General features: G+C 40.2%; 3 protein-coding genes across 4 annotated transcripts in view; 1 reads left to right on the forward strand and 2 right to left on the reverse strand.

Annotated features, from left to right (window-relative positions):
• Positions 1 to 4115, reverse strand: part of LOC138049021 (protein toll-like) — a 5767-nt gene extending 1652 nt beyond the window's left edge. The window contains exons 1-2 of the mRNA XM_068895133.1: positions 3807 to 4115; positions 1 to 2650 (exon numbers count right to left, since the gene is read on the reverse strand). The exon at positions 1 to 2650 is cut by the window's left edge and continues 1652 nt beyond it. Of these exons, the coding sequence (XP_068751234.1) occupies positions 1 to 2650; positions 3807 to 3823 (2667 nt within the window). The 5' untranslated portion in view covers positions 3824 to 4115. The remainder of the gene's footprint in view (positions 2651 to 3806) is intronic.
• LOC138050130 (uncharacterized) overlaps positions 1 to 10860 on the forward strand; it is a 54295-nt gene extending 43435 nt beyond the window's left edge. Inside the window, exons 27-29 of the mRNA XM_068896595.1 lie at positions 5573 to 5671; positions 8887 to 9149; positions 10183 to 10860. Of these exons, the coding sequence (XP_068752696.1) occupies positions 5573 to 5671; positions 8887 to 9149; positions 10183 to 10213 (393 nt within the window). The 3' untranslated portion in view covers positions 10214 to 10860. The remainder of the gene's footprint in view (positions 1 to 5572; positions 5672 to 8886; positions 9150 to 10182) is intronic.
• LOC138049023 (betaine--homocysteine S-methyltransferase 1-like) overlaps positions 10454 to 12500 on the reverse strand; it is a 16318-nt gene continuing 14271 nt past the window's right edge. For both annotated transcript variants that reach the window (XM_068895136.1, XM_068895135.1), the window contains exon 9: positions 10454 to 11228. In XM_068895136.1, the coding sequence (XP_068751237.1) occupies positions 11132 to 11228 (97 nt within the window). In that variant the 3' untranslated portion in view covers positions 10454 to 11131. The remainder of the gene's footprint in view (positions 11229 to 12500) is intronic.

The following is a 12500-nucleotide window of genomic DNA, read 5'->3' on the forward strand; positions in this document are numbered from 1 at the left end:
GTGCGCGGCGCGGAATTCCAGCAAACACCACTCGCTTTTGACGAAATGGCTGGAAAGGATCATGATCATTCGCTTGCTTTGATCGATGCCGTTCAAAATATTTTGCTGTATGGGGGCACCCACCAAGAAATCGCGGTGGTGAAGGCAGAGTTTATATGGTGGGTCGTGGTTTTCTAGTCTCACTCGCAAGGTATTTGATACCCATTGATAATCGCTGCCACTGTAGGAGATAAATGCATCGTAGATCTTGTTCGGGTCGGAGTCATCGATACGATCAAACGGGTGCCAATTAAGATGAGTGTACATGAAGACCTTTACCTCACCGCGGAATTTGTACCCCACTGCAAAAGCCACCAAGAATACAATAAGAAAACCGCCAAGAGAGAACGCGGTGATTTTAAAAGCGAGTTGTGTGTTTGAGCTCACACTCTTTTCCTGCTTTTCTTCGGTGCAAACGAAATCTTCATCCGGCAGACTATACATAGGTTTCCCTTGCACTTTGTCGGAGTGACAAAGGACGTTTTCAATACTGACGACATAAGCTTCGTTTCGCCGTAACCAATTTTTCATCCATTTTGTCGAGCAGTCGCATGGAAAGAAATTGTGGTGTAGCGCGATTTTTACAAAGCTAATATTTTGTATGTCTTTCGGTAGGAAGGTAAATTTGTTCGAATCTATGAACAAAATCTTGATTCGTTGCAACCTGGCGAGGGTTTTTTCATTTAGTCTTTTAATCTTGTTATGACTCAAATAAAGCGCTGTGACATTCTCCAAGTAGGGATAGCTTGGGATCTCTTTGATATTGTTCCTGTTTAGGAATAGCTCAGTTTGACCGCGTGGAATTTTTCGGGGTATGGCGACGAGATTCCTTTCCTTGCAATCAACGATGACAGTCCCGTCAAAAGAGCGGACGAAGCAAGAACATTCTTTGGGACAGTTTGTTAAATTTTTCTGAGATTTGAATTGATCTTCACCCACTGAAAGAATCGGTTTGTCTTTAAGTTCGATTGGAGCAGCGCACTTCCAGCTTGAAAACTGTTTAGGCCGCACAATTCGTGCGCCCGTGTCATTTTGCATCCAATTCCTTAGCCAACGCGCCACACCCAACATTTTACCATCACACAAGAGGGGATTCCCCGTCATGTCGATTTCGTAAACCCTTAGGATCATCTCGAACATGTTTCGCTTAGGTTGGTTAATTCCCTCGAGATCTATGGTGGTGAAATTGTTGCGTGCGAAACTTAGATGATTGAAGCTTTCTTGCAGTCTGAATTGAGGCGAGCTTGCACTTTCTCTATGTTGATAAAGAAATGTGCTCATGTCCAATTCCTCCAACGTCTTGTCGACACTTTGAAATGTCAAACGATTTGATGACAAATCGATAATTTTTGACTGCCGTTGCAAGAGAAGTGACTTTGGAACTCGGTTTATTGTGTTATTTTGGAGATAAATCTCACGCAGAGAACTTGAATCGATCGCAAAAGCTTCGTTGTCAATGTTTGTGATTACGTTTCCTTCCAGGTGCAGTACCTCCAGGTTATTAAGTTTGCTGAATAAACCTTTTGGGATAGAGCTTAGTTTGTTGTGATCCAAATCGATTCTTTTGATTAATTTTTGGCTTTGAAATAACTTCTCTGGAATCCGTGAAATGTCATTAAATTGAAGTCTCAATTCAAGCAATTCGTCAAGTCCGTGAAACAACTCCAATGGTAAATCTGTTAATTTGTTGTTGCTGAGATCGATGGCTTGAACTCGTTTCAAACCGCGAAAACACTTTGGCTTTATCATCTTCAACCCGTTGGCTTTGAGATTGAGTTTGTTTAGAAATGCGCGAAATTCATATGTCGATAAATCTTCGATGTTGTTGAAGGACAGATCGAGGAAGCGTCGGTAGATGTTCGAGGATATTGTCGTGCCAACTTCGTAATGGTCATTAAAAGTCGGACTCCGGCTCAATTCCCTCGGAAGATTTAGACTTTCGCCACACCATGGAAAATCAGGCGGTTTTGTTAAGTTGTTATGCGAAACTTCAAGCGATTGAAGCAGGGGCATTGTTATTTTCAGCTCTGCAGGAATTGAAGTAAGTTTTAAGTAAGAGAAACGGACCTCTGCCATTCTGGGCCAAATGTACTTCGTGAATGTGCTAGGAAATTTCTTGGGATTAGCTTTAAAGAACGTCAATGTACCAATATTTTTCAGTTCTGGAAAAGTCCTGTTTCTCATCTGCCAAGCTTTGTCCTCGAGCATAATAGCGTTTTCCATTATGTTAAAAACTCGGAAATCTGTAGCTCTTCCCCATTGCATGACATCTTCAGGTGAAAAGCTGCAGTGTCCTTGTAAATGCAAGTACGATATGACATTTTTCTTTGTGACATTTTGGGAGTTGTTGAAAGTGATGTGTGCTGGGGTGATACACCCTACCGCAAAATACAGCATAACATCCTTCTGGGTTATTATTGTGCTCAGTACTTCAGGGATATCTACAACGCATTTGTCTCCAGTGATGTTCATCTTTATTTGGCATACTATCCTTTGAATTCGTATCGTTGTGTTTCTCGCTTGGAAGATCGATTCTGCAGATTTGAACACAGAGCAAACAGATCGATCGCAATCGTTCAGTTGCTTTATTTGTTGTGTGAAAACTTCCACCCTGCAGAGAACACAAATCGTGGCAAAAATCGTCAACGCTTTCATTTTCGCTGGCGTTTATCGAGTTAGCAAAGGTGATTATGCTTGCCCACTCAGCTGCATTAATTTGACGATATACAGTGGTCTCGAGCGTATTGTTTTCTTCCAAGGTCGCTTGCAAGTGCGGTCTAATCTCCTTCCTTGTTATAAACTAAGATTTTTTTCTTTCACAGCGTGTACTGGATGTAATTTGAACTAATTTCCGCAAGTAATTATTGAAACTTCTTTTTATAAGCTGTCTCGTGTAGGTTCTCAAACATCCGAAATATTTTATTCGAGATTTATTGACCTTTTCTTCCCCCTTGCCAATCACCGCTTTAGTTTCGTTTCGGGTCAACGCCCACGGACGAATTGCAGGTAAACAGGAAGTTTGTCTTAAGATCGTCTGCTAAACCTTAAAATACTGTATCCATTGTTAAGAAGTATTCGTGTCCGAAAACGCCTTCGTCATATATATTGTTTAAAGATCTAATTTCAGCAACGTTGTTTGGCGAGCCAGTTTTGAATATCATAGAAACGGGGGCTTCTAGCGTGACTCAGAGTGTTTGGCGTGATATTGGAGGTATTTGCGTGACTTCTCACATTAAAAGGGTGAATCAAAAGTTGCAAGTAGTGATATTTCACACAACGGCTTGAAACTTGGTATAGTATCTCCTTGCAGAGTAAGCGAAATATAGAGCTCGTGCAGACGGAAAAAAGGAACTCATTTTTGACTAAAAGTATAACCTCTTTGGGGATTCCCCTCAGAAGCTGAGACGAGTACGCTTTTCGGTTTGTTGCTCCATGTTAGGACCCTTGAAATCGCTTGCAAACAACTATGCTTGTACGACGTCATCTTTTAAAAGGAAGAGGAAGATTGAAGAGTTTGTGTTATACAACTGAAGATGTCAACAGTGAACTTGTATTTCTTGATATTAATTGTTGAGAAGAAACAACCATTTAAAGTGCAGAAAATATTTTATGCAAAAACTAACTACATTTGCTTCATGATACGGCCCTTTTTTCGGCGATTTGTGAATACTTATTTATTGAGGCTATTGGTGCAATCTTGAAGTGCGAGCTCTCAAATCCTAAATCTAAGATAAAGAAAGATAAGAGGAATAGGATTAATGACGTACTCTGACCGTCGGTACATTCCCTTTGGTGTGATTCCTTTGTTCTGGTAGGAAACGTCGCCAGCATGGAATTGTAGAGTCCCTTGTTGAAACTAGTATCTCCGAGCATTTACCCTCTAGCCACACAGTGAATGAGAAGTTCGACGGGCAAAATCTTTTGTTTGGATATTGAGTGATATGGGTCTGTTGGAGTAGTTGCTGAGCGAGAAACAAAACAAGGGCAAAATATTTACTGTCAATGATATTCAAATTCAAATTAAGAACACGGAAACTACCGTCGTTTTAGGCTAAGCATGGACACGTGACCGGAAAACAAGCTCTTATAGGCTCGAAATATCAAATATTCAGCTTGATAGTGAGGCAGAGAGGACAAAAGCAATGGAAGAAAGTTGTAATGAATGTGAAAGATATTACTATATCATCAACGTCAAGCTCGTTTTGGAAATAGCACCTCTGAATTGCCTCTAATATATTAATATTACGTTGTGTGTGAGGATTCCAGGTCTCACATGAATATTCAAGCGAGGGGCCTAACAAGACTGCAGTAAAGCGTTCTTAATGTAGTAATGTCCTTAAAGTCCTTCAGTACACATTCTTTTCAGCAAACCAAGAACCCTATTAGCCCTAGCAGGTGTAGAATCTATATGTGAATAGACCAATTTCGATATATTAAAATTCAGTCGAAAACAAAAGGCATCGTCTCGAGGCTCTGGGGAATAAACTCATACAAATCCTTATATTTATTCCCCAGAGCCTCGTTATGATGTCTTTTGTTTAGGACTGAATTTTAATATATCGAAACTGGTCTATTCCATGATAAATTAGAGCTACAACGTAGTAAGCAGACCTAAGTCCTAATAAATATGCACACTTCCAGACTTTGACCGTTAATGTAATATTCCCCAACAAGAGGATTCTTTTTGCTAGTAATTCTCATAATTTTACATTTCTTTACATTGACTTTCATTTTATTCTCCTTACACCAGTTAGAGATCCCCTGAAAGGATGAAACGACCTCAGCAGCTTTAACTATCCTATATAATTTGCTATCACCAGCATGTAAGGCAAATGAGATATCCTTACTGATAACCCCTGGTAAATCATAAGTATAAATTATAAAAAAATAAAGGATCCAACAGGGAACCTTGTGGCACACCAGAGGTAACTGTTAGCTAATCAGATACTTCTCCTTTAACAACAACTCTCTTCCACCATAGTCTCTACACCTCTCCAAACTTCATTTGGAGGAACGGTGTTCGAAGTATGTGCTCACGTTTTCGGTAGCACAAAAGACTGGGCCATTTCAGGTCCCAAATTTACAGAGAATGGGAAAGAAATAGATCAAAGTTCAAAAAACACTTTTGCTCATTAAACTTCATTGTTTAGTCGCATTTTCCATGACGTCACCGTCTTAGAAATACTTACTTGGAACAAGATTTCTGATACCTTAAGATCCCAAAGCACATTGTCAGCCTTTAAAAACGCAGTCAGACAGCTAAGGTTTTAGTTAATTCTATATAATATCTATGTCCTTTTGAGTAATTGGGCCTTTTTATTGTATATAGCTATGTCATGTAATTTTTACCTCTTATTCTGTAAATAGTTTTTGGATTTCCGTTTCTTTATTTCTCTCGGCTTATTAGCATATTTTTCTTTGCTAGAGGTCTAATCAACCTCATAAATCCCGAGATTAAATAAAGCTTCATTCATTCTTCATTCATTAGATCCTCAAAGTCCCAATTATTGACCTTTTAAATCATTGCTTTCAGGATATTGACCGAATCATGCAGATACACGGCTCTCGTGTCATGGAAAGTGTTAAACCGATACTCGACAGTGAAGCACGTCCTGAAGACGTCAAGGAACAGGTAAATCAAGCTTCCGGTCTCGTGTCTACGTTATATCGATCGCGAAAATGCTAGAGTTTTGACTGTTATGACGCAAACCAAGAACATATTTACATGATAAGTTCTGCGAAACTTGAATTTAAGCTCCTTAACAGTCATAAGCGGCTTGGAACTCAAAGGAAGTCGAAGGTGCTTGCAACTTTTACTAGGTTAATGTTTTCATTCATTTCTTTGTTTCCTCGTTTCAATATTTTCACCAGGACACAATTGACTCAGGACCCAGGCTGCTGGGTACAAGGCACATGTTACTCTCTAAAGTGCCAATCACCGCAACAACCTTTCCCACTTTAATTATTCTCCGAAATCGTCCCAGTGATATACTGTGTAGTTTTTTAAGCCTTTTGATTAAAAATCCACTTTATTATTCGCTTTGAAAGACTGGAAAAGTGTTCTTATTTTGATCGGTAACCGAGGAATGAAGGGGAATGGGTTCGACACCGTGTGAACGTCACAAATTCCTTTGCATCACTGCAGTCTGTGACGTCAACCCGGTATCGAACCCATTCCCCTGCACTGCTCGGCTATGGATCAAAGTATAACCAATTTTTCCCGCTTTCAAAGCAATGAATTTTCAATCAAAAGGTTGTAAAAACACAAAATACATTTCGGGATGACTTCGGAGAATAAATGAAGCGGAAAAGTTTGTTGAGGCGATAAGCACTTTAAGACTCGAAACCACGAGCCTCCTTGCCAAACTACAAGCTTTGAGGCTCGATACTTTTTATGACGTTTTTAGCGTTTGCCGTTCGTCAGAGGCTAATGCTCGAAACGTCGGGCACGTCACGATAGCCCCTGACGAACTGCTAACACTCGAAAATCTTTCTTACAGTTGTTAATTTACCGTTATCAGCTCGTTTCATTCCCAAGAACTAAAAGTTCATTCTCCCAACTAGTATCATTGATTTTTTTGGGAAAGTAATGAGAATTTCGGTTATATCAAGATCACACCTCTTAAGGTGTTAATTATCATTCTCAATTCCTGTCTGACTGACATTTCATTGAAACTTGAGAATTTATAATGATAATGATGTTTGTTTATTTCAATGTCTTGTAGTGCATAGCACTGAGTTATACATTGTAGCTGCATAAATACAAAACGCCTATACGTAGTTAACTGACAATTAGCCGAAAAATTAGTAGTTAACTGACAATTGGGTACCCCCATTAGCACCCTCATAAATATATTGATCACACGTGAATATGGTTCCAATAGTCAATGCAGCCCTAGTCTTAAGCGTATTTAACCGAGACAAAGTCGCGTAACCTCTTTGTCTTGGCTTGTTTCAAAACTTAATTCGTACTACCTGACCTGAGCGAATAAGCGTACATACTGATCACTCATTAGAGTCAAAGGGTTAAACCAAAATTTCGTACGAAAGTTTCTTTAGAAACTAACCCTCCTTCATTGTCTATTAATATTGGTTTCCTGGGGTTGGACTGTGTGGCGAAGGAGATAGTCGTTTCAGATAGTTCCAAAACTTTTGTGCGATACCGTTTCCCTTGTCAGGCTTTACTGAAAATCAAGATGTTTTGATTTATTTGTTATTCACCGCTTCGCGGCTCGGTAAATATCCACCACTAGCCACTGACTGACTGAGGTGAATAGTTGTTTTAGTATATACTAAAACAGTGAGGTAATATAGCACAGAAAGATGATTTTAAATCGTTTATTCCAGCAGCGATTGTAACAATATTTTCGTGCGTAAATCCCGCCGCGCGAGTTGCCCGAAGGTGAATAGTTGACAATTATCCTGCGAGATCGCGCGGAATATCGCCTGATACTTAGCCGACGAGGGCGTAGGCCAAGTTGGCTAAAATCAGGCGATATTCCGCAAGAATGAGCAGGATAATTGTTTTATTATTCAACACATTGATGACAAAGCGCAATTTTCTACTTTTATTGGAAAAAAAAAAAGCTGGAAAAAATACCATTTTTCACCGCGATACACAAAATTACATATATCGAATGATATCTGTTGAGTACGCACGACGAATATTGACCGCGCTATGACCATATTTGGACATTGTCACAATGTGTTGAATAATAGCAAAGGATATTCGAAGTTTGAGTAGCCAATCAGAGCGCACCTTCAACGCTATCCACTGTTTTAGTATATCGTCTTTTTAAGGGTTCCTCCTCTGTCTCTGTGTTGCTCTCTGTGGGGCACCATCTTGGATGATCAGTCGTGTTTGAATGAAATCGAACAAAAACAGAGCCTGAAGCAACCACTTTTATATTGCGTCTTGTGCTTGTTTAAGACCGGAATAATGGCAATTTACTCCAAGTGCATTTTTCTTGGTAAAGCGGGGTCTATGCGATAGGCGCCTTTGGTACGGTATCCCAAACTTTGGGCACAAGGGGCCGGTTTCTCAAAGGTCCCAGAAGCTTTTCGGGTCCGAAAAGTAATTCGTGAAACTAAGATCTCTTCTCTTTGAAGAATTGAGCTTGAGGTGATTTGTACGGCTAGGTTTTGAGAAAAAGGCCTTTGAAATGTCTAGTTTCCAGTCCCCCCTCCAGGAAGTCCGTCACTGTGTTAAACGTTTTCCCCTGATTTGTATTTATTTGTTAGGTAAAATTACATTTTACATCAATTGCAGTGACCAACACTTCACAGGAGACATCATTTTGCTTTAATTTCACAGATTTCAAAATTTTGATATTTTTTCTTCGGATAACTGTAGTAAGCCACCTTATGATTGAGAAACGCCAGCGCCGAAAGGACAACAACAGCACTGAACAGAGGGCGCTGTGGCACCTCACGTATATGTACATAATGTGACAGAAGTTGTGCTTCCAACGTTACCACAACCAGCCATGAAAGAAGCTGCAAGAGAAGGATGTCTCATCTGTGAACCAGAAAACGACACATAGCTCTTATTTAGTCTACTAGCTGCTTATTATTTGATTGGCCGCGGAACCTTGTATTAAAGGGAGAGTATCGAATGTCACCCTTTCTAAGCCAATCGGAAGCGACGTTATAATTCGTGCGTGAAAAATTTCGTTAAACCCTTAGCTCATTAGTGATTGTTTGGTAATCGCGAGAAATTCCCCGTAAATTCCCCGCACGAATTATAACGACGCTTCCGATTGGCTCATAAATGATGACATTCGTTACGGCTAGCACATAACGTGATACTCTCCCTTTAATAATTTGTTTTTTTTATTTCGCACGCAGGCGCTGTGCGTGATAGCTAACATAGCCAACGGCTCATCAGCGAAGGAATTTGTGATGAGAGACGAAAGCCTGTTGAAGAGGCTGATGCAATACATGATGAATGACAGTGTAAAGCTACAAATGGCTGCCACATACTGTGTATCAAATCTTGTATGGAGCACCGAGGAAGCCGCCGTAGAGCGACAACAGAAACTCCGGGATCTTGGAGTACAGAAACTTTTGCAATCTCTACTAACGACATCAGATGTCAATTTGTTTGAAAGGTATGTTGACTGTACGTGACTGTCGTTTTTTCGAAAACATATCCCCTTTGGCTTCCATCTTAAAAAGAAAACTGTATCCATTCCGGTCAGGTAGGGACTTGTTTCCATGTTTATGTCAGAAGTCACTTGGTCGATGGGCGCCTGGGAACTAACCCTAATCCTGATCCAGGCCCCCATTGTCCAAGGCATTCTGAGATATGGACTGGTCACGCTAAAATGATATTGTCCTGTGCAAGGGTCGAGAAAGAAATCCCATCACCCTGCTTTGCAAATTGCTAAGATTTTAACGCTCCTACTGCCGCATTCTTTGCTTTGTTCAGCAGTCACCCTTGGTGAAGATGGCTACTTAAGGGTCTTCAGTTGTTGTCCCAAAGAATTAGGCATAAGCGAGATTTTGCATCTAGTTTCATTCTACAGAGATTTCTTGAGAGAGATCTCATGGATATACCCACCACGAGTCCCCAAGGTTAAACTCTCATTTTACAGATTAAGTCTAAGTGCCCATTTCAGTGATTAGGTCTAAACTTTCGTCTATTTTATTGCTATAGCAATATTTAGTTCTAGAAACTGATTTAGAACGGTCATTTTTTTAGAGTTATGGTTGGAGTGTATATCCATGAGATCCTTGCCGATTTCTTCCTAAGCTGTTCATGAGAATTTGGTGTTACATCAGGATCATATCCTTAAGCTGATACTAATCTTCATTCTCAATTCTCAATACTTGTCCACCTAACAGTGAATTGAAATCTAGGGTGAATTTACATACTGATCAATCCTGGGAGTCAAAGGGTTAAGCCCACAGATATTGGGCGACTTCACAAAAGTGAGACTGGAATGGGAAATGGAATTTGTTTACCCACGGAACACTTTTTAAAGAGCGCGCAGGAACTCGTTCAACAGATGTCTGTGCATTCCAGATCGACTTGGAATTTTGCTTTGTTGGTTTTTGAGCAGAGGGACTAGTTGGGATAAGCAAAATTAAAGCCAGGACCTTACTAGCGTTCTTTTCCTTTTCTTTTCTCCTTTTTATCAGAGTGAAGACTGCACTCCAGCAGTTTACGTGATCCTATCTTGGCAATGAAGTGGCTTGAGGTGGCCTATCCTCTGATAGCATTTTTTGGTTCTGGCCGATTTCCGGTTCAAAGGTCACAACCCAATGGCTTTAATATTGATCGCCAAGAAAATAATAATATAGGCCACGAAACAATACGTTCAAAGAAAACAAGTCTCTGTATGCCCCACACCAAGGGAAAACGGAAAGCCGCAACCAGGGACAAGAATTTCTTCTTCAACTCGGCACTCAATTCCTGTGTGAAGTGAAGGCTTTTAATTCAAATCATTTGTCTTTTTTCGCTACCATGTCTCCGACCACTAATGTCAGAGCTACGAACTTCAAATAACCCACAATTCCTTAGACTACGAAACGAGCAGTCTTTCTTTCGTCGCTTCGTTAGTCGAGCACAAGGAGAAAAAATGGCCGCGCGAAACCTGGATTCGCTTAGGAATCCAGATTTCCCGCGGCCATTTTTTCTCGTGCCTGCTCCACTAGCTAAGAGCTGCTCGTAGTCTAACAAAGGGTTATTTCTCGAAACTTCAGCCATTTAATCTTTTCATTCGACTTTTGTCAAATTTTCAAACTTTCGCGTATCACATTTTCGTATATTGCTATATTCTTCCCAGCATGGACATTAAAAGACCGAATTGGAGTTTATGTGGAGGAAGCGAGCGTAACTGAAGATATTTCTCAATTTTCTCTTCTAACTACTTCAAATCCAGGAATGAAGATAGACGCGCCACATGTTTCAACCTGAACAACCTTGTATGATAACGAAAAGATCGTAAAAATGAGGAATTATGGAATTATGTTTTCAGGTGACTCGTTTCTTTCGTCGTCAAAGCCTCACAACCCCCCCCCCCCCCCTTCCTCCATTCCAAGGTAAGGTGTCTTTCTTATGATGGGTTCTTTCACGAAGTTATGTCCTTCACTGCAAGGGCCCAGGATGTGTTTCTCCACTAAGTGCTGGACAAAATGGTCGACCACTTGCCGGTTTTAGATTCTCCCAGTAGGCTCTGCTAGCTCTGAAAAACAAAAAGTATACCAAAAAATCATTTCACTGTTATGTTTTTCTTTTTTTGGGGGGGGGGGGGATCGTTATTCTTCCGTGGTGTTTACATTTTACGGAACTGCTTTTGACTCCCAATACCGAAACATATATTTTATCATTTGACTCTAAAGAGCCTCTTAATGCTCCTTTCATAAACATGAACTGTGAAATTCAACTTGCAACTAAAAATCTCTCTTCGCAGTGACAGTTGACGGTTTGTTGAAAGCGGAACCCACAAAAAATCCATTGACCAAATGTAAAAATAGCCGCCAACAAATTATCTATTTTTTCTTTGTTAATTAGCCTAACAACAATCTTGGACAGAATAAAATGGAACAGAAATGCCCCCTTCTCCCTTAATCAAAGATGAAGCCGCTCGAAGGTCATAACGCGTCATTTTCCCATCATTGATTTTGGGTGGAGGGGTGGTCTCAATTTTCCATTTAATCTGTCCAAGATCGTAGCCTCGTTTTACAGCCCAAATTCTTTCCAATTTACTCGTGTTAACGAGGCTAGTTAGGCGAATTAACACAAAGACAAAAGAATCATTTGTTCGCGGCCATTTTTGCATTCGGTCAATAGACCTCATTTTTTATGGCGGCCAAATAAAATCTTCTTCTGTTTTAATGCTAATAACCGTTTCTAGCCTCGCTACGACGAGCAACTTCAAAATAATTTTTGTTTCAAAATGAGGGCAGTATGTGCAATTAACATAAATAAAAAAGAATGTAAAAGTTGTCATTGATGAAAGTGGTCTATTGCGCAGAATGCTCGATCTGACCATTCCCTTTCGGCCGTGATTGACCGGAGTGAAAAACGACTAAACAGTAGACTGGAACTGAGAGTGCATTGTATAAGTAATCTCTGGAAATTCGAACCCGAAGTATCAGGTAATCTGTGCGGTTTTGGTAAAAAACTTCAAACTTTTTCTAAGAACGTATGGATTTTTGAGCCCTCTAACCAACCAATGATGTGCCAGTTTTTGCATTGCTTACAATTCGAGGATTACTCAACAAAATGAGCACTTTGATTGGTTTGTTTCCCTCGGGACCATACGTTAAGTGTATATTGTTATACCTTACAACTGAAATGCAGTTTTTTTTATTGGACGAGAACGTATCACGTGACGCGCATCAAACCTGTATAACTCCCTGGGCGAACAAAACTCACTAACTCCCTAGGGAAACAACAGCTTGGACTTGCACGTGATCAGGACATGCGTCTTAAACGCGCGGTAAATTTGTGA

This window comes from Montipora capricornis, chromosome 5 (assembly GCF_036669925.1).
Source record: "Montipora capricornis isolate CH-2021 chromosome 5, ASM3666992v2, whole genome shotgun sequence".
Lineage (NCBI taxonomy): Eukaryota > Metazoa > Cnidaria > Anthozoa > Scleractinia > Acroporidae > Montipora > Montipora capricornis.